The following is a 20,945-nucleotide window of genomic DNA, read 5'->3' as shown; positions in this document are numbered from 1 at the left end:
CACATGTAGCTGCTAGTTTGTTAAAAGTTATAAAATGTCTATCAATTAATAATTCATACTGTTGTTGGTGAGGAATTCAGTAGATCGACTGATTTAAGCAATTCCAAAGTATCTGCATAACCTGAAGCTTATATTATGAACAATTCCATTAAAATCAAGTTGAATTTATTTAAAAATTAGACAAGGAATGAAAAGGACAAAGAATGTAAAGAAGAATTAAGTAGGTCCTTTGAAAAAGTTTGAAATTATAGGTTAGAATGTAAAGCTTTTACAAGATGAAGCATAATCACAGAGTATTATTTCTTTATTATATTAAGCTTCTGTACTGGTGTTAAAACAGTCCAAATATTTGTTCAGGCCTAACTGTGATTATGACTGCATGCTACATCCAGTAGAGTTTTATTTTTCCTCACTGATCCAGTATGAATTCTGCTATGATGAATCATCCCAACACTTCCCGTGATAGATAGATAGATAGATAGATAGATAGATAGATAGATAGATAGATAGATAGATAGATAGATAGATAGATAGATAGATAGATAGATAGATAGATAGATAGATAGATTCAACTTTATTGTCATTGCTCAGTACAAGTACAAGGCAATGAAATGCAGTTAGCATCTACCAGAAGTGCATATAGTAGCAATGTACAAAACAGAAGAGTGCCAGAATGTGCCTAAGTACATAACTATAGCATTATATATAAAGTATATATGTAAACATTGTTTCTAAAAAAAAGATTATATATATATATATATATATATATATATATATATATATATATATATATATATATATACACACAGTTGTGTTCAAAATAATATAATAGCAGTCCAACATGACTAACCAGATCAATCACTGTTTTTGGTAGACATTATATTACTACATGGCAAATTACCAGTAGGTGTAGTAGAGTCATATAAAACCATCAGACCAAACATTCATGATATGCATGCTCCTGAGTTTGTGTAATTGAATAATTAATTGAAACAGGCGTGTTCAAAAATAATAGCAGTGTGGAGTTCAATTAGTGAGGTCATTAATTCTGTGAAAAAACAGATGTCAATCAGGTGGCCCTTATTTAAGGATCAAGCCAACACATGTTGTACATGCATTTCTCTCTGAATACCTGAGAAAAATGGGTCATTCCAGACATTGTTCAGAAGTACAGCATACTTTGATTAAAACGTTGATTGGAGAGGGGAAAACGTATAAAGAAATGCAGAAAATGATAGGCTGCTCGGCTAAAATGATCTCCAATGCTTTAAAATGGAAAGCAAAACCAGAGAAACGTGTAAGAAAATGGAAGACTACCATTTGTATGGCTCAAAGAATAACCAGAATGGCAAAGATTCAGCCAATGATCAGCTCCAGGGTGATCAAAGATGGTCTGAAGTTACCTGTGAGTACTGTAACAATTAGAAGACGCCTGTGCGAAGCTAATCTATCAGCAAGAAGTCCCCGCAAAGTCCTATTGTTAAAAAAAAGACATGTTGAAGAGGGTACAATTTGCCAAAGAACACATGAACTGGCCTAAAAAGAAATGGAGAAACATTTTGTGGACTGATGAAAGTAAGATTGTTCTTTTTGGATTCAAGGGCCGCAGACAGTTTGTCAGACGACCCCCAAACACTGAATTCAAGCCACAGTACACTCTGAAGACAGTGAAGCATGGTGGTGCAGGCATCATGATATGGGGATGTTTCTCTTACTATGGTGTCGGGTCTATTTATCGCATACCAAGGATCATGGATCAGTTTGCATATTTCAAAATACTTGAAGAGGTCATGTTGCCTTATGCTGAAGAAGAAATGCCCTTCAAATGGATGTTTCAACAAGACAACAACCCTAAACACACCAGTAAGTGAGCAGCATCTTGGTTCCAGACCAACAAAACTAAAGTTATGGAGTGGCCAGCCCAATCCCCGAACCTTAATCCAATAGAAAACTTGTGGGGGGACATCAAAAATGCTGTTTCTGAGGCAAAACCAGGAAGTGCAGAGGAATTGTGGAAAGTTGTCAAATCATCCCGGACTGGAATACCTGTTAACAGGTGCCAGAAGTTGGTCGACTCCATGCAACACAGATGTGAAGCAGTTCTCAGAAACAGTGGTTATACAACTAAATATTAATTTTGTGATTCACAGCAATGCTAAATCCTAAAGATTTTTCAGTTTATACAGTAAATATTTGAGTTTGTGAAAACAAATGCAGACACTGCTATTTTTTTTTTGAACAGCTCAATATTCATTTTTCTTCATTGTCTGTAAAGTAATTAAAAAATTGATACATTTCATGTTTTGATTTAGAATATAATGTGCAGTGTTCCCAATGCATGGAAATAAAAACTATTATAAGGACACACAATAAATTACAATACAATGTAGGTAGTACATACAATAGTGTAGTGAATATTTACAGTTTATCTTTATATAGTATGTACAGGATAAATATAAACAGTAGTATATGATGTATACACTATATCTAGTATGGTGAATGCTAAATATAAATAAGTCCAGGCTACACCATATGGAAGGTGTAGGAGCAGCAGTATTTACTGGCACATTGTAGAGTTAAGTAAAGTGATGGTAAATGGAAAGAAGCTGGACCCAAGCTGACTGGTTCTAGCACAGATGCTCCTGTATCTCCTCCCAGATGGTAGGAAGTTAAACAGTGTGTTGTTGGTGTTGTGGGAGTCCCTGATGCTGTGTGCTCTGCGCACACAGCGCTGATGGTGAATGTCTCCAATGGCAGGGAGCTGTGCACCAACAATGCGCTGAGCATTTTTCATCACCTTTTGCAGGGCCTTCCTGTCAGTCACAGTGGAGCCGCCGTACCACACTGTCACACAGTTGGTAAGAACACTTTCGATGGTACAGCGATAAGAGTTGTGAGGAAACAGATGGTCCTTCCTTAGTCTCCTCAGGAAATAGACGCTGGTACGCCATCTTAACCAGATAAGATGTGTTGAGTGTCGATGAAAGATCCTCAGAGATGTGGATGCCCAGGAACTTGAAGCTAGAAACACGCTCTACTTCTGTTCCATTGATATGAACAGGAGAGTGTGTGCAGCCTTTGGCCTTCCTGTAGTCCACATTGAGTTCTTTGGTCTTTTTGGTGTTGAGGGAGATGTTATTGGTGGAACACCAGGCTGGTCTTCAATCATACACTCCGTAGGCATCATGAGAGATGTCCTCATTGGAAAGGAGTCCTGACGTGTGCTGCTCACGTGTGGTGCTGCCTTGTGAACACACAGAGAAAGATGGGGTACAAGACAAAAACCCAAATGTATTTAGCTGCTAAGGGAATCTTCTCACATGGTCTTCAATTGCGCACTCTGTAGAGGTCAAAAGAAATGTCCTCACTGGAATGGTGTCCTGGTGCATGGCAGTCCATGCCCTGCGAAAACACAGAGAAAGAAGGGGTACTAGACAAAAACCAAATGTATTCAGGCACTAAAGGAATCCCCTCACCTTTTGTACAGTCAAGCACTCCTTAGGTGTCAAGAGAGATGTCCTCACTGGAAAGGTGTCCTAGCAGTCCATGTCCTGCGAACACAAGATAATAGACAAAAACCAAATGTATTCAGCTGCTATGGGAATCTTCTCACCTTGTGTATAATTGCACACCAAGTAGGTGTCACGAGAGATGACCTCACTGGAACGGTGTCATGTTGCATGGTGTGTGGGTGGTCCCTGCCCTGGGACCACAGAGAGACAAGGTACCAGACAAAACCCAAATGTATTCAGCTGCTAAGGGAATCTTCTCACCTGGTATTCAATCTCGCACTCTGTAGGTGTCACGAGAGTTGTCCTCACTGGAAAGGCGTCCTAGCATCCTAGCATGTAGCAGTCCCTGCCCTGCGAACACATACAGAGAGAAAGATGAGGCACCAGACAAAAACCCAAATGTATTTAGATGCTAAGGGAATATTCTCACACACACACATACACACACACACACAGAGGTGAGGTACTATTAGCAAAAAAAGAGTATGCTGTAACAAATGCCCAGACACAGATAAGTGAGGATCCAATTGCAAGAGTTTATTGGCACTGACCGAAATGGGTGCGAGGTGGATAAGAGTAGCAGTTGTCAACGCAGGGGGGTCCAATAGTCGAGGGTACCATTCCCACTGTAGGTCAGAAGGTAAGAACTTGAGTAATCCAAGGGGGTAGGAACAACCTGTAGTCTGAGGAGGAAGCAGAGGTCAAAAGCCAGGGGAATCAAAAAGAACAAAGAATGCTCGGTATGCATATAGGGATACAATACTTCATAAGTTGGAGGTGGGGAAACTGGGATGTTATATGGGTGACTGGAATGAGAGACAGCTGTAGCTTATCAGTACTCAGTCTGGGCGGGGAAAGGCTAGTGGGCTGGAACGATGCTGTCACATAGGCATAACACTTAAAATAAATAAGTTTTTTCCATTTTGTAAGTAAAATGAAACCCATTGATTTGCACTTGTGTATAACATTAACAACATTACTTTCAATGTAATTAATTACATTACATTTCTTTGATCTTGTGAAATTGTTATTCGCATGCCCAGTATGACTCAAAGATGGGGGGCATCATCACAATCTAGGACATTTACAAATCCAGTCAATAAAAGACTTCATAGCATCGTCTCACGATCTCACCAGTATACTACGATAGTGCAATATATTGGAAATATGTTGCAAATGGTATAAAAAGTAGGTCTGGAGACCAACCTTTTGACCTTGGGATATGAAGAATTAGCTTTATGTGGTCACCAACATCAGTGGAGTTTTTAAAAGTTGAAAGAAAACAAATGGAAAATGTTATTAAACAAACCATATAGTATCATTTACATTTACATACGGTTAGACATTCTTGGTGTGGGACATGTATGACCTCATACATTTTTGATTGGACATTCTGAGTGACTTTAACCTAGGGTAAATCCACACTTAATCGCCACTATAAATTACGAACAGGAATTAAATATCGTGCCACACGTCTTAAATGGCATAGCATGGTTACCGGCAAGTTTTATTAAACTAAAACTAAACTATTTTTTAGCTACCACTCCCCAAGGTTACACACATTTTCCATTTGTATCCCAATGCAGACTCGCACTACCAGCGCTTTGCAAGTAGGCCTCTAGTGGGTGATTTCAAAATTTCAGGCACACTTTCCTGCCCTTACGAGATCATTTTAATGTAACATGTTTGGGCTTTTTAAATAACAAAGTGGATACTATATTAATAACGTTGCTTTCGAGTGCAAGTGGGTGGTAGTTTTTTATGAGGAGCGTATGAACATGTGGTCAATGTGACAGAAAAATAATTTTGAGGTTGTAAAGTGGGTGTTGTAGTTTGTTAACTCGCTGGTATATAAAACCCGTATATAACCATTCCCTGCTTAAATGATTCTTTGCCTGGTGTAATAGTTCTTCATATTGGAGAATGTGTTGTATATGGTTATATATAACCAAAATAATTCATCTGCTATGATGCCCAGCCTTTATACAATAGAAGAACCTTTTTTGATCCCACACAGAACCATAGACAACACATTTTCCATCAATCTAAAGAACCATTTCAGCATGCAAAGATCCATTTAAGAAAATTTACTAAAAAATCCTTGAATGTATAGCATATAGGCTACAGCAAAGTACAGAGGGGAGAAAAGAGCCCACAAAATGCTGTATGCCACAAATAAATCAATTGGATTTTTTTTTTTATGTAAATTAATGAACAGTTGATGGAATTGATTGATTTGGTCTTATCTTTTTTAACTGACTTGTACATTATTACATACTGTATACACTTTTGTAACGAAATAACAAAAATAAGATGTTCATCTAGCTCTGAGAATCACAACAGTGAAGATTATTAAACAGATGGTAATTCTAAAGGTGGAGATGATGTTGATGCTGTATGCTATGGATCCATAAACTTTCACTCTTTCTAGGTTTCCCACCCTCTTCCAGTGGCCTGGCACACATGAAAAAAACAAACAAAAAGAAACTGTCTATCTTTACACATGCTAGTGAAATATGAACTGTTATCTGGATGTTTTAAGCAGATTTGTTGCCAATATTTTAGAGATCATTAGGGCTTACCGGCATCTGCAAATGCTAACACTGGGGCATTGACGAGGCACATAATGTGATAGAATGCATCAAATAATTCAGATACACTCAATAAGCTACACTTAGAGAAAACAACACTTATATTTAAATATTTTAATATAATGATTAAGATGATAATAAACCAAAAAGAGATGAGTTCCACTGTACTCTTCTGTCTTTAAAAACCCTTTAAAGCTAGAAATGCAACAGCTCATGGTATTCAGACTACACCCTGCACATAGCAGCAAGGTATTGGTTTTCTTATAATAACCTTATTATAAGAACCTTTATTACTGTATTTAGAACATCTGAACATTCCAGGTATCTTGTTGGTCATCTGAACATTTATTTTTGGTCTCTAAAAATAATTGTTTAATAAATATGTTTATTTATTTAAATACATCTCAGATACCATGAGGCAATTATTTTTTAATATAAAACATTTATTCATTAAATTCCTTTAAGTTCTTTGATTTAGGCACTTCACAGTTCAAATAGTTTCAGAAGTGAAATGAAATCAGTAGTTTCTTACTCACAGGTCAAATGCTCAAGAAAACTTACCTTTATTGAGAAATAAAAGGCTACCGTGCAGAAAGGGTTCCCAAAGTACAAGTTGGCAACGGCACACACTATGTAATCGGCTGGCTCCTCAGACTCGGACACCACCACGTCTCCTTCCCTCACCCTGTTCTACAGGGTGATGTCTCTGGTACAACCATGTGACCTCTCCATCTCTGGATCAGTAGTAGGGCTGTATATTCACACTTTTGCTTTATAAGGATCGTGTCTATGACACTGCATTTATACACACTAACCACACTGCTGTCACAAAATGTGTCATGACATCCGTGCATTTGACTGCCCTCCAATTGTTAAAAAGTTAAGGCACCTTCAAAAGCATAAAAATGTAAATACAACCAACTTCACAGCCTTAAAATAAAACTCTCCATTCAAGCAGTAAGCATGAAAAATTACTATAATTTATTACATTTTGCTACAGAACAAAAATGGTGAGTTCATAGACCACATAAAATCCCAACTTATTCTCTTCTAGCAAACACCAAAACCAGGACACAGAACTCAACATGGAAAAGCAAAGTGCAATGCTTCTAACAGACCTTTACATGAAGAGAAAATCCTGATGTTGAGCAAAAGCACAAACAACTTTCAGTATTTTTTCCTTCATGAAGATCAGGCAACTGCAAGAGGCTCGAGTAAAGCACTGTCCCAGGTTGGCTCACGCATGACCACCAGCCTCATCCTGTTTGTGCTCTTGACGGAAACCCTCAAGACGGCACAGCGTTCATCTCTACGTCAAAGGGGCAAAATTTTATTTAGTCCTTTAGTTCCAAGTGGGAGATTGAAGATCTCAATCCAAGAGTGTGAAAAATAATCTGAATTTTAGAGAAAAACATGAGACGCTAGCTTCATTCGGTTAAATTTATTTTTTACTACAACAAATTCAAATTTTGCAATGATTATTGTGATACAACTGTTACAGAACTAATGAGCAAAGTTTTGTTAATCACCCAGAGAGGGCGGGAGGTTGGTCGGTCAGTGTTAGTGAATGCTATGAGGTCTAGCTATGAAATGTAGGAAAAAGGCCATTTTAGTTGTCAGTCACACAAGCAAATTTCTCTCATGCTTTGTTTGTGAAAATTTCATTATTCAAGTTTAGATTTTTACTGTTTAACAATGTGATCAAGATACCAAAATTACTCACATGGAGATTTTTTGCCAAAAAAAAAAAAAAAAAGTTAAAGTACAAGAAAGTCATCAGGGAATGTCTAGTAAGTGTCAATATACCTAAACTATCATTAAATTCTAGTAATTTAGTTTTTAGTAAAACAGTATTCAGACATTTATTTGTAGTCACAATTCAGTAATCGTTTTCAAGTAAGGCATTCATCAACCAATGGCTTTGAAGTAATTTTGAGAAGTGAAAAAGTTCAACTGTCTCAATATTTTGGGTACGGCATATTTAGCTAAACAATAATACAGAGAGAGTTGTTAAAAAACACACAGGTGGAAGCACCAGTGAGTAATGAGACAGATTAAGGGCAAATGTGGGAAACAGAACATGTGCGTTTCCATCAGTTTTATGTGTTTATGAGGAGAAACACTGAAAATGTGTAAGTGATGGTGACTCCTGACTGCCATGTGTCATGTGGACTGAGGTTGTGGAGGATAGGCAGGTGGATACCTCATTGGTATTAACAGACAGGGCACAGTTGTCATGCATCCTGGACTGGGAGCTCTAGTCTATGTTAGCATAAACTAGAGATCCCAGGCAGGACACGACACATCAGGTTGCCACTGAAACTCAGCCATTAGGTGTAGAAAACAAATAACGTGTTTTAACAAATTTGCTCGGTTGTTCCTTCTTTCTCCCCCTTCTGAGAAATGATGTGAGTGTGGTGGCAGACGATAACCAACTAAGCCACCTGTGCCAGAAACATCAGTTTACAGGGAGATGTGCTGACCTCAGGCAAGTGTCTTTCATATTCCCACATAAAATTATAGACATGCAGGATTTGGGTTAGATCCATTTACATTAAGGCTCTCGAGACCCTGAAGCCCCTGAAGTGTGGAAAAGCTGAGAGAGCTCTTTGTTTGTGTGTGTGTGTTTGTATTTGAGTGTTTGAGCACATATCAGTGGTGTGAGTATGTATCTAGCCATTTCACATTCAGTGAGAGAATCTATAGGTCCATCACATTTTGGAGGAGGCAGTGACAGCTGAAGCTCCGCCCTTTGTGTACACGTGTACTGACTTCTGAAAAACACACAAGGGAACAGATGGATATATAGCAGGGTTTTTTTCCTTCTAGGCGAGTCAACATATTTCCTATAGACATCAAGTGGAGCTTGTGATGAATGTGCTGTAGCAATGACTGGACAGCAAACCTTCTTGGCCTCCGCGTTGTACTTGTCCAGCAGCTCTTGGACACGAGACCCATAATTCTGGTGAATTGCCATCAGTCGCTGAACCTGCAGAGACAGACAGAGAGAGGTACATCATGCAATCCAGAAGTGTCCTGAAATCATTTGGGCAGTATTGTGGGTAGGTCTGGGTGAGGACTTTACCGTGCGTTTCTGGATGAAGAGCTGGGCTCCTTTCAGATGGCCGGCCAGGTTCTGACACAGACGCTCACGCTCCGCCTCACTCAGGACTTCAGTGAAGAAGGTGCGCACCTGTAGAAGGCCACAGGAGGTGAGTGGGTTTACACTCATAGCCCCCCACTCACTGGGTCACTCACCCACCCACTCCTCCTGCACCACTATCTATACCTGAGTGACGTTGTCATCATCTGAGCTATTGTAGCGGGCGACGTCAGGAGACACCTTGAACTTGGACTCCACAAAGTTCTGCTGTGCCTCTGGTGCGCTGAAACTGTTGGGATAGTAATTAGGTGTGCCCCCTGTAGAAAAGCAGAGGAACTGCTCAGCATCAGAGGATGGGCAACACTCCTGGGACAGTGAGGGGCTTTCAGGTCTATGAGTGTTAGACTAACAGTGGAGTGGATTAAGAGTGTGTTGGTGTGTGCGTGCATGTGCGTCTATGGTGAGACAAGACAAGAGTGGCATCTTCTCACCCTGGTTGTCAGACATGCACATGGGCCCGTCTCTCTGGTAGTTAGCCACACGGGCACGGAAGGGGCAGTTAACGGGCAGCTGGAGATAGTTCGCACCCAGCCGATGGCGGTGTGTGTCGGGGTATGAGAAGAGACGACCCTGTGCAGAATACACCACCCACAACACTGTTAGCGCTGTGAAATCAGTGCAGCGTTAAATCATGAGACTGAAAGGTAGCTTGCTTTTGCAAGCAAAATTGGTCCTAGATTTCTAAATGGGAGAAATATTTAAAACATTTGGAAACATCAACTGTTTGAACAATTGGTGGGCTCAGTAATGGCCAGTGGCCCTACTAGACTTACGAATCACTTGCAAAAGAAAAAAAGAAAAAAACTCCCCAAAGATGAAAAACCTTTTTTACACTAATCAAAGAATTTCCATTATTATTCCGTTGTACCAATTTAGACACTTTTAAACAAAAACACTCAACAGGCCACCAAAATAACTAAAATAGTACAATATTTTAAATATTTTTAACAGCCATACTAAATAAAAAATCTGTAGCCTTGTAGCATTTTCAGGACTGGATCGGAGTTCATTTTGTGGGATATATGATACATACTTTATTGTCTCGCAGGGAAACAGTTACACATTCACATACACACATCCCGCAGTCAACATTCTAGGCTCCAAATGACTTTTCACAGTCCAACAACCTCAAAAAACAACTCTCCAACTATTTACAGTCATGCAATCATTGCATAGTTCCACAACTTATAACGGTCAAATACTGTACAATTCAATAACCACACCACCGTTGTTTTACAGTTCCACGGTTGCCATTGTTGCACATCCGCTCACTACTAAGCCTCGCAGTTATCGCAGTCAACAGTCAAAAGCAGCCTACAGTTATTGTACAGTCCTAATATTGCACAACCTTGTAGCTTTAAACAAAAGAACATAAAAAAATTAAAAATCTTTACATAGGCACAAAACAAACTGAAAGAACTGCAGTTCCCTAGAAGTGGTTATTTAAAAATTTTAATGAAACGGGCACAAATAAATTCTTGAATAGATACAGTTTGCACCTTGCCGCTTTGTATGTTCTGCCTGAAAGCAGCAGCTGGTACTCAAAGAGTACAGACCATGGGATGGGTTTGCCACCATTTTCTGTGCTTCTTTGAGTAACACGCGATCACAGAGGGCCTGGAGAAATTTGTATTCTTCCCCCTACATGACCTTCATTGCAGTTTATACTATAGATGTAATGTGAGGTTTTAACAGAACGGCAATACTGCTGTACTATGCCGGCATCCTATATCAAATTAAGCTCCAAGCCTTCTTAAAAATATAAGCCTTTGTTGCAATTTGGAACACAAACCATTAACATGAGTTTTCCATGTGAAAGTGTTATCAATAAACACACCAAGATATTTATAGGAACAAACATGGTTGATAGGAGTGTTGTGAATGATCTGACTATAATTGCCAACTGCATTTGGGTCAAACATCTTTGTTTTACTCACATTTAATTGGAGACAATTATTTGTACACCACAGGACAAAACTTTTAACTTCATACTGATAATGCAATCTGCAGGAATCTTAAACTTAATATAACAGTGTGAGAGAATTTGATAATATAGATGTGTGAATTACTACTCACACATTAATATAGAGAGTAAAAAGAATAGGTGAGCTCCCACTGCTCTGCAGTCACCTGTGTTGATCATTTTAGGCTCAGACAGGGTGCTGTTGACTTTCACATACTGAATGCGACCTGACATGGAAAAATTAGATAATTTGATAATGAACAGGATCATGCTCATCTGCTTCAAATTTCTTCAACAGTAAATGAGGTTGTAGGGTATTAAAAGCAGAAGTAAAGTCAACAAGCAAGTGTGCATAAGCCTTGGGGTCTTCTAGATGCTTCAGAATGAAATGTGTAATGGTGTTAATAGCATCATCTGTACTCTGCCCCCTGTCTGTAAGCAAACTGGAATGGGTCTAACTGAATTTACTTCTGATTTTAATTTATACACAATATATTTACCTAAGCATTTCATCACAACATTTAAGTTAAAGCTTTAGGTTTGGAATCATTCAAATTGATTGGACGCATTTTTTAGGAACTGGTGTGATGGCGTTTTTTTCCACAAATAGGAGGCACAGTATGAGAGTCCAGTGACTTGGAAAATTTGGCGCCAGGCTGGGCTGAATTCCTCTGTACATCTTCAGCAGTAAAGCAGAAATGGTGTCAGGACCTGTGGACCTTTTGGTGCACATCTGAGGGAAAAGCAGGTGTACTTTATGTGGATCTACCACCAAGAATGGTTTCCATTATTCTTGTACTTTCCTGAGTGAAGAAATTCTGGGTTTCAATTCTAAAATAAAATTAACCAAACTTTCTTATCACCTGTAGTGGCAAGATGCTTCCTGTTCATTTCCATGTTAGTTAAAGACTTCATGGAATTTCAGAGTCTTTTAGAGTGTATACTGGACAAATGTACAGTTTTGTCGCATCATGCTGGCTTTTTTGCCCTGTTCTTGAACACATCAGTCACAGTTCTTTAAAAAAAAAAATCTTTTCCATTAATATAGTATTTACTTCTTTTGTTTTATGTGGTTTATTATTGGGATAGATAAATTGTTTCTTTCTTGGGCAACAATGCAAAAGTTAATATAGCCAGTCACTGTTTCGTTAGCCTCACTGACATCTGCGTAATAGAAAATGTCACAAACTGTATACATTAAACACATTAAAGTCATGGCTTGTTCTTTTTGAGCACAGTCTTATAAACTCTGTTATGATCAGAGTTTCCTAGGGGAGGTTTAGGTTTAGCTGTGTCAGCATTTTTAACATTCGCATAACATTCATCTAAAACTTTGTTTTCTTGAGTTTCACATTTTCAATACGGCTAAAAACTGGGTAAAAATAATTGCAATGATTAAAATCTCCTAATGGTGAGCGCTGTAGTTGTCAGCACACAGGACGCAGCTCTGGCAGCATCTGCACACAACAAATGTCCCCAAACTCCTTTGGGAGGTGAAACGGCCTCAGGTTTAGGCAGAAAAATTCAATACGGGATTACAGACGCTCTCTCCCTCACCGTGTACTGCTTGCACCATTTGCTATTCACAAATACAGAATCAGTTTGGTCAGCATGGACACCACCATGCTTGATTCCCAATACTCAAGAGCATGCCCTTGTATTGAGTTGGAGTTCTTCCATTTCACTTATGAGCTCTCATTGCTTAGTACAATGGAGGGCAGTGGGAGTCAGTTTCCTCGCCTTGGTTTTCACTGCCTCATCCCACCTTGTCTCCCTCTTTTCCGCCATTGTCTGTCGCATACAGACAAACGTGTTGTTTTACACGCTCCGGCAGGTGTATTGTCAGAAAAAATACCGAAGAATGATGCTAAAGCAAAGCATCTCGAGCACTAAATGGGTGGCATGGTCTCTTTACACACTGTGATATGTCAAACAAAGCTCCAGGAGTAAGCCCAGTGCAAACGTTGTGCTTTTAAAGAAAATGACTCTTCAAAACAGTAAAACTAGGAGAAATTAAAACGGAAAAACGTTGTAACAAAGTAACAAATGGAGAACACGTGAGTCCAGGTCCAGCGGCGAAAAAAAAAAAGGGCTCAGTATCATTGGTTTGCTTTCCCACAGAACCGTTAGAGACAGTGGATTCCATACATTTGCTGCGTGCAGGTTTGCAGAATATTAAGAACTAGATTTATCCATTTACTGCTTTTTATTTTTTTCCTTGGATACAAACACTCAAGCAGTGAAGAAAAGCACTTTTTGGATACATGCACCATGAAATTTGAAAAAGGAAGTGACGCAATGTTAGACAGCATATTAATTATCCCACCAGAGATAACACACTGGATCACTGCTACACAATTCTAAAAGATGCATATCACTCAGTATTCACAACCTATGGTTCATCGCCAGGCTGAGACAATTTCATCGGGGCAAGGACGATGGCTTCAGAATATTCAGCAGATTTCTGGAGTTGTGCGAAGTCCCTCCTGCTTCAAAGACTCTACAATCATCCTAGTCCCAAAGAAACCACCGCCCTCCCCTCATAAGTCTGAATGACTACAGGCCTGTTGCACTGACATCTGTGGTCAAGAAGGCTTTTGAACAACTAGTGTTGGCCCACCTGAAGAAGGTAACAGGACATCTGCTGGACCCTCTGTAGTTTGCCTACCACGCAAACGGGTCAGTGGATGGCGTATTCAAAATAGGTTCTGCACTATGTCCTGAAACACTTTGACTGTCTAGGGACATATGCAATCATACTGTTGGTGGACATCAGCTCAGCGTTCAACACCATCATTCCAGAAATCCTCTCCTCCAAACTCTCCCAGCTCTCTGTATATCCCACCATCTGTCAGTAGATCACCAGCTTCCTGACAGGCAGGAAACAGCAGGTGAGGCTAGAGGAGGTCACTTCCATTACACAGGCACAGGAACTGTTGAGTCAGTTCTACACCGCAGTCATTGAATCTGTCCTGTGCACATCACAGTCTGGTTCAGAGCAGTCACTAAACAGGACAGGAACAGACTGTAGAGAACAGTAAGGACAGCAGTGAAGCTCATTGGTGCTCACCTGCCTTCCCTCCAGGACTCGTACTCCTCAAGAACCAGGAAACAGGCAGGGAAAAGCATTACAGATGCCTCATACCCTAAACACGAAATGCTTCAAAAATATTTTAAAAATTGGGATATTGGAAACCCCAGTGGGCAATGTTGTGTCAATTGTGAGGAAAGAGAAGCTACATACTACCCAGGCAATTGGTCAGAAAGCATCAGTGACCCAGCTGAAATGTAGCATATGGTTTTGAAGTCAGAGAAGACAACAGAAGTTTAGCCATAACGCAAAATGCTTTGTTTAATGCAAATCAAACGCTGTCCACTCCTCAGTAAACACCATCCCAATGGCAAAGCTAAGTCAAAGTGATTCTACTGGTGCAAAAGAGAGACAAAAATTCTCTCTCAGTAGGACAGTGATCCCAAACTAAGGCTACACAGTAGTAGATGAACAACAATATGGCGAATGTTCTACAATTGCCAAATTATAGATATTAATGCAATCGCGAATCTGTGGCATCATTTGAAAATTCTGATCCACAAGCATAATCCAAGCAACTTTAAGAATCTGTAGCAAATCTGCCAGGAGGGATTGGGTGAAAATTCCCTCCCAAACAGTGCTCAAAGCTGGTAGAGACTTACCCCAACTGACTTACAGCAACTGCTGCAATTATTGCAGCAAAGGATGATTCCTCTTCCAGTATTAAACTATGAAAGGGTTTAATACTTATGCAGGCAGCATTTTACAGTCTGCTGTAAAATCATGCCAGTGCTGATAGAGGAAGGGACATTTACTGATTTGGTATTTTGCCAGTAAACCCATTTGATAATTCACAGGATTTATTTTTATTAAATTTTAAGAGGACCTTATGTGAACCAACACCCATGATTGTATTAAAAGCTGAAGTAGAACGCATAAGTGGGCTGCTTGTGAAAATCTCCCAGCAGGCTGACCTGCACGTTGAGGTATACCAAGAGGGAAAATCATCATCTTTCAAATTTTAGCCGTTATATGAGAGGCCACTATGGCCAGGATGGAGGAACTGATTTCAGCCATGAGCTGTTAAAAGGCCACCAGACAACTTCTGAAAATGCATATTCTGTAAGCAACTCTAAAGAAATGCCATCAAAAGAAATGTTTTTTCACATTTATGCATGGCTTCAGTGGCTCATCTCTTTCCTGCTGATGAGGAATTGTGCAGTGCCATGTATTCAATACTTAAATATGCAAAAAATCAGACTGTGCAACAGATCCCAACTTACTAAGACCATGATTAATGCAGGGGTTTCCTGTAGCCCTCAGTATGAGAACCATTCACAAATTCTTTAGAAATTCCAAGTAAGAAACCACAATGGCTTGTATAGAATTTGTACTTCACTGCACTGTGCTTGCTTCATACGTGTCAGAGTCCACAGTTTCAATACCCACAGTAGAGCAAAAAAACCCAAAACTATTTACAGCATTCTTTGTTCTCTTTCAATTCGATATGATCTTTGCATTAACACCTACTGAAAATGCCCAAATGCATGGGTGAGCATAAAGCTTCTTCTATATTTCTCTCAACATAGCATGTTACACTTACCGTTTGACAAATAACACCTTCAAACTTTGCTTTACTACAATAGTAATAGCACTGCAATAGTAATAATTCAGAATATTGTACACCAAAGGGTACACCACCAAATACCACAAACAAAGATTTTCTGAAGCTATATTAACTAAACCAAATATTTCCGATTAGCCTTAGCCCGCAGTGTTAGTTCATTTAAATTAACCTTTACTAACCTAAGTTTAAACAGAATTCTACATGCCCACACGCACTCAGCCACAAAGAAACTCTGTTGGAGAAACACTTACTATAAATATAGATCTACAAAATAGCATGTTACTTTAACTCATTCCTTGTTATTTTTTATGAACAAATTAGCAACCAATTCCAGTACCTATACCATTAAACCTTAAAAATCAATGTCCGCAATAAAACTGAGAAATCCACTAGATATTACTGTATCCATTTACTTTGTTCATGTATTTATTTAATGAAACACTATAATTCCCTTTAAACATAAGAGGTTTTCTGTTTTACAATCGATTCATCAATTTCTGTACACTTCATTACCAGTTTGATCCAAATATACTTGACTCAACTCACCAGCTAATTAACAATGCCCTAATCATCTTAAAATTCCCCAAATCAGAGTAACACTTCAAGGCTGGGGTAGTTCAGGACCATATATGAATACTTCTATAGCACATGGAAATACTAGGGACATTTTGGCTCCCTCTTCAGATCTTAGAAAGCAAGTACACTCTTTTCTGAACTTCAGAGTAGAGATTATACTATTCACCACAATTACTCACACAAAAATTAATGTTCAACACAGTTCTGTATGCTAGCCAATAGAAAAATAACCATTATAATCATAATATATAATTAAAAATAGTATCATTTAATCAGTAACAGAGTAGAAGGATACTTGGATACCAGGTATCCTTACATTTGTTTGGGCTTTACTTTTAAATGAAAATTTGAAAGCAGTTCTGTGAGATAGAGCATCATACCATCCTTTGTACTTTGGATAGATAAACATTTAATGACAAACCTCAAACTGCAACCTTGCATTAAACCACAAAAACAAACTCTTGGATGTTTATTTGGAAACATGAAAGCTGTCAGGACACCATACTGGCCTTTGTTTTATCTCAGATCTTGTAAAGTAACCGCACACATTTAAAGGTGCCTTTGACTGAACAGAACAGTCTACATCAAGTCCCTTGGTGACAGTCATCATATGGCAAACCTTGTCAGCAGGATGGGTAACCTCACCAAAGACCAATATAGATCATATACTGATTAGGGCATTTTGACTGTACTGAAAACTCTGTGCTGTAAGATTTGGGCAACAGAAAAATAGCCATCTCGGTCAGACATAATAAAGGACAGAGACAGTGTGGTGGTTGAGAGCACTGAGTAATCGAGCGCATGCGCGCGTGTGCATATTCTACCTGCAGCATCTTGTCAGGGCTGGGCTCGACGCCTGGCGGCATGTTACTGGGGTCAAAGGCCAACTGCTCCACCTCAGCAAAGTAGTTCACAGGGTTTCTGTTCAACACCAAGCGACCCACTGGGATCAGGGGGAAGTCCTTATGAGGCCACACCTAAAATATGCACAGTGCAGTCACTCACCTATCAATAACACTCATCATAGCAGAGGAAAGAAATCTAGAGTATCCATAGTAGTTGGGGGAATCCCTCACAATGAACAGAATCTGCTACAGCAAATATAAATTCCTCTAAATTTGAACAGGTATTATGTAAACATTGAAGTAGTTATTGGATTATTAGACAACACTTCTACAGCTGGGTTGGGGAGCAGAATGTTGGGGAGATGATAAGAGGTTAGGGTTACTGAGTATTTGAGTACCTTGGTCAAATCAAATGGGTTCCATGGGTACTTTTCTGCCTGCTCAAAGGTCATGACCTGGATGTAGAAGGTCCAGGAGGGGAAGTTGCCACTGGAGATGGCATTGTACAGGTCACGGATGGCGTAATCAGGGTCAGTGGAGGCCAAGCGTTCTGCCTCCTCCACAGGCAGGTTTTTAATGCCCTGATCAGTCTGACAGGAAGTGTGTGTTACAGCCAAATAAAGTCCAATACAAGAGCACAGACAAACATGTGCAAATGCACAATGCCAAATAACCTACACGCACACCCACCTTGTAGTGGAACTTGCAGTAGACAGGGTTGCCTTGGGCATTTATTAGTTTAAATGTGTGGGATCCATAGCCATTGATATGGCGAAATCCATCAGGCAAGCCTCGATCACTAAAGAGGAAAGACACCTGCAAGAAGAAAATGAAAGAGAAAGAGGGAGAGGCAGGGAAATTGGAGCCAGGTCTGGATACTCTGGTTGACAGGGAGATTAAAAGTGTGGTTTGTGGTTGAACCCGACAAGGTCATCTCCAGCACCTGATGCAGCGACTCTGGACGCAGGCTCCAGAAATCCCACACCATATCAGGGTCCTTCAGGTGAGTCTGAGGATTCCGCTTCTGAGTGTGGATGAAGGAGGGGAACTGTCGCATGCACACGCAAACACACCCAAACACACACAATCATATCTGTCTAGTCCAGCATGTTCTAATCAAAACATGGTGCAAATCCTCTATAATCTGCTATAAGTTCACTCTCACCAGAAGTGCATCCCTGATGAAGAAGATGGGCGTGTTATTACCCGTCAGATCCCAGTTGCCATCTTCAGTGTAGAACTTCACTGCAAAACCTCGAGGATCCCGCACTGTATCAGCTGAGCCTGACTCACCAGCTGATCTCACACACACAGACACACACCCTCTTAGAAATTAGTGTAGTTGAAGGTGCAACACTGATCCTGTAGGGGGGGAGCTGGGCTGAAGGCCTGTGCCTCTGCTGACTGAAGTACACTCTCTACCTGCCCCAACAGGGCATGACACACATGCTCCCACAGTCTCTTACACAAGTCCTGCTTGGCTCCCTTACAAAGGCGGTAACTTGCTACGCCAGCATCTGTTGGCATGTTCTCCTGTCCGCTACAGAACAGTCAATATATGCACAGTCCAAACTCCTGCAGTGCTGGCAAACAACTGCTGTGCTCTACCAAGCAAACGGTTAGGCAACAGTGATTATTTCTTACTGGCTTATATTAAGATAGTAAGCAGCAATAATACAGAAAGACACTGGGAACTGATCAGAGAGAAGACGTATGCCTCACCCACACTGGAGAAGCGCACAGCGATGGGTGTCGTTTTGCCAACGTGCTCAAAGACCTTGGCCTTGCAGTAGCGCGTGATGTCATGGGTCACCTCAAAGTAGCCAAAGGCACCTGTGAGAAGGAGAGCGTTTCCACATGGACATTCACCTCCTACTAGCACGAACCCATCGTTGTAACCAGAACATGCAGTTCTGTCCAAAACGCCCACAGCGTGGTGTTGAGGTTTCCAACTGTTCAATGCAGACTTATTTCCTCAGACACCTGTCTTAAATGAGTGCCCCATTGCATGCTAATATTTGTGTCTAACAGTACTTAACTGACACTTGGACTTGTATTTCAGTAGCTCAATGTAAGAGAGCAACGTTAAAGACTTTAGATATGTAAATTCCTACACACAGCCACCGTGCACTAGCTGTGTGTGTGTGTGTGTGTGTGTGAGTGCGAGTATGAGTGAGTGCGAGTGTGAGAGAGAATGAGAGAGATAATCGAGACAGACCTGCTCCTTTGGCATGCACCACTCTCTCGGGAATGCGTTCCCGGTCAAAGTGAGCCATCTCATCAGTGAAGACAACATCTTGCACCAGAAGAGGCCCACGTGGCCCTGCTGTCTGGATGTTCAGCTTATCACCAATGGGGACACCTGCTCCTGTGGTCAGGACATCCGCACGCTGAGACAGGAAGACAGCCAATGGACAGCGGTGCGAGACAGAAAGAGCATCATTCTGAGCTTTTGAAATACTCAAAAATAAGACAGAAGTTTGTTAGTGTGGTGGATGTTTCCAGCAGGACAGCCTATGCTGTGGGCATGCACACGCACGCACATGTGTTTACCATGCTGTATGCATAAACCTGCTCAATTCAGTTCAACTATTTTCATAAGTAGGAGAATGATATGCATTTAGAGCGTACTGTAGGGCATAATGTATACACTGGGCAACTATATGAAAAACTAAGGAAGTTTGGTAGGCTTCTGATTCATTTATTCTTTCACAGTCCTGGGTCTCCGGCCTTGAAACTTCGATTGCGTAACAGGACAGTCAAGAATCCGGTTAAAAATCAACCGAAACGCACAAAGAGAACTAAATCAGTACTTCGACCCATATGTGAACAATGCAGCTCTATTCTGATTGGCTAGGAGCTGTGCCTAACATATTTGCTCAACCAATCCTGTATGTGGACTCGAACGGGCGACACTGGGGCAAAGGGGCTGGTGTAGGTAACGAGCTGGAGCCTGCTTTTGACCTATCTTTATCTACTGCAAGTCAAACGCTCGAAAGAGCCTTGCCCTCAAAGCCCTCTGCCATGTCTACTATGCCGCTGTCAGAAATGTTAGTTAGAAACCATAATCACTGATGTTATTGTAGTTACTCGAATCCTAAATAAGCGAAAATGTGCACGGGCTGCTCGCTGCATGCACAACCTAACATGACTTCCAGAACTAGATTTTAATTATAGCCATGAACTGCAGGAAATGGGGATTAAACTTCAAATTCAAATACCCGTAGCTTCCAAATGCTTGCAGCATAACCTAACGCATCAACCCAGCTAGGATGGCTAGTCAGATAAACAGCGATAGGACCTTTGCCTTAATTACCCACAACGGTGCTAAGCTACCAGGCTGGTCAAGATTTTTTTTTTTTTAATCATAAAACAGAGCTAAATCGGACTTCCAAGCAAATGCATGTGCAAACCTGAGGTCCTCTATTCTCTTTCCATTGCTTCATTTGATCCGTAGCCTTATCTCTGCTTTCAGCCATGTTTCTCGTAGCTTTAGAAAACACAAACTCGAGAAGACGCAGCACTACTCTAAGCAGCTGCAGCGCGTTTCTTGGTATTTTTGTTCCTGAACTTCAGCACGCCACGCCTCCTGCCTTGATCCCTCCATTCCCATTGGTCACTGGAACCACTGACCTAC

General features: G+C 40.4%; 2 protein-coding genes across 3 annotated transcripts; both read right to left on the bottom strand.

Annotated features, from left to right (window-relative positions):
• Positions 1-835: 835 nt before the first annotated feature.
• LOC145657634 (uncharacterized) lies at positions 836-8,345 on the bottom strand. The gene is made up of 6 exons (XM_081713854.1): positions 8,307-8,345; positions 6,665-6,793; positions 4,719-4,746; positions 4,064-4,138; positions 3,774-3,863; positions 836-3,551 (listed from the first exon to the last, which is right to left on the bottom strand). Exons 1-5 carry the CDS (start codon positions 8,343-8,345, stop codon positions 3,781-3,783), a joined length of 354 nt encoding a protein of 117 aa, XP_081569980.1. The 3' UTR covers positions 836-3,551; positions 3,774-3,780.
• On the bottom strand, positions 7,062-20,853 carry cat (catalase). 2 transcript variants are annotated; one of them, XM_027004041.3, is made up of 13 exons: positions 20,722-20,853; positions 19,527-19,698; positions 19,031-19,141; positions 18,474-18,604; positions 18,252-18,356; positions 17,999-18,124; positions 17,707-17,898; positions 17,288-17,440; positions 9,698-9,836; positions 9,393-9,523; positions 9,189-9,296; positions 9,009-9,092; positions 7,062-8,877 (listed from the first exon to the last, which is right to left on the bottom strand). In XM_027004041.3, the coding sequence occupies exons 1-13, from the start codon at positions 20,785-20,787 to the stop codon at positions 8,815-8,817; spliced, it is 1,581 nt and encodes a 526-aa protein (XP_026859842.2). In that variant the 5' UTR covers positions 20,788-20,853; the 3' UTR covers positions 7,062-8,814. The 2 variants fall into 2 exon arrangements, with proteins under 2 accessions (XP_026859842.2, XP_081568567.1); XM_081712441.1 differs by having other exon boundaries at positions 7,062-8,874.
• Between the last annotated feature and the right edge of the window lie 92 nt (positions 20,854-20,945).

Source organism: Electrophorus electricus, chromosome 4 (genome assembly GCF_041902795.1).
Source record: "Electrophorus electricus isolate QZ-2024a chromosome 4, ASM4190279v1, whole genome shotgun sequence".
Lineage (NCBI taxonomy): Eukaryota > Metazoa > Chordata > Actinopteri > Gymnotiformes > Gymnotidae > Electrophorus > Electrophorus electricus.
The sequence above is the reverse complement of the archived record's forward strand: the minus strand, read 5'-3'. Positions and strand labels throughout refer to the sequence as shown.

Bases quoted from the DNA above. Each gene is read 5' to 3' on its own strand.
- cat (XM_027004041.3), bottom strand. From the start codon at position 20,787: ATGGCTGAAAGCAGAGATAAGGCTACGGATCAAATGAAGCAATGGAAA. The intron at 9,297-9,392 runs GTATAGATAGTG...GGCCTTCTACAG, and splicing joins ATGATGACAACGTCACTCAG to GTGCGCACCTTCTTCACTGA. The intron at 9,093-9,188 runs GTAAAGTCCTCA...CTGTCTCTGCAG, and splicing joins TCTTCATCCAGAAACGCACG to GTTCAGCGACTGATGGCAAT.
- LOC145657634 (XM_081713854.1), bottom strand. From the start codon at position 8,345: ATGCATGACAACTGTGCCCTGTCTGTTAATACCAATGAG. The intron at 6,794-8,306 runs GTATCCACCTGC...ATCACCCTGTAG, and splicing joins TGTCTGTTAATACCAATGAG to AACAGGGTGAGGGAAGGAGA. The intron at 4,139-4,718 runs GTTGGTCTCCAG...TCTGACCTACAG, and splicing joins TCATATCCCAAGGTCAAAAG to TGGGAATGGTACCCTCGACT.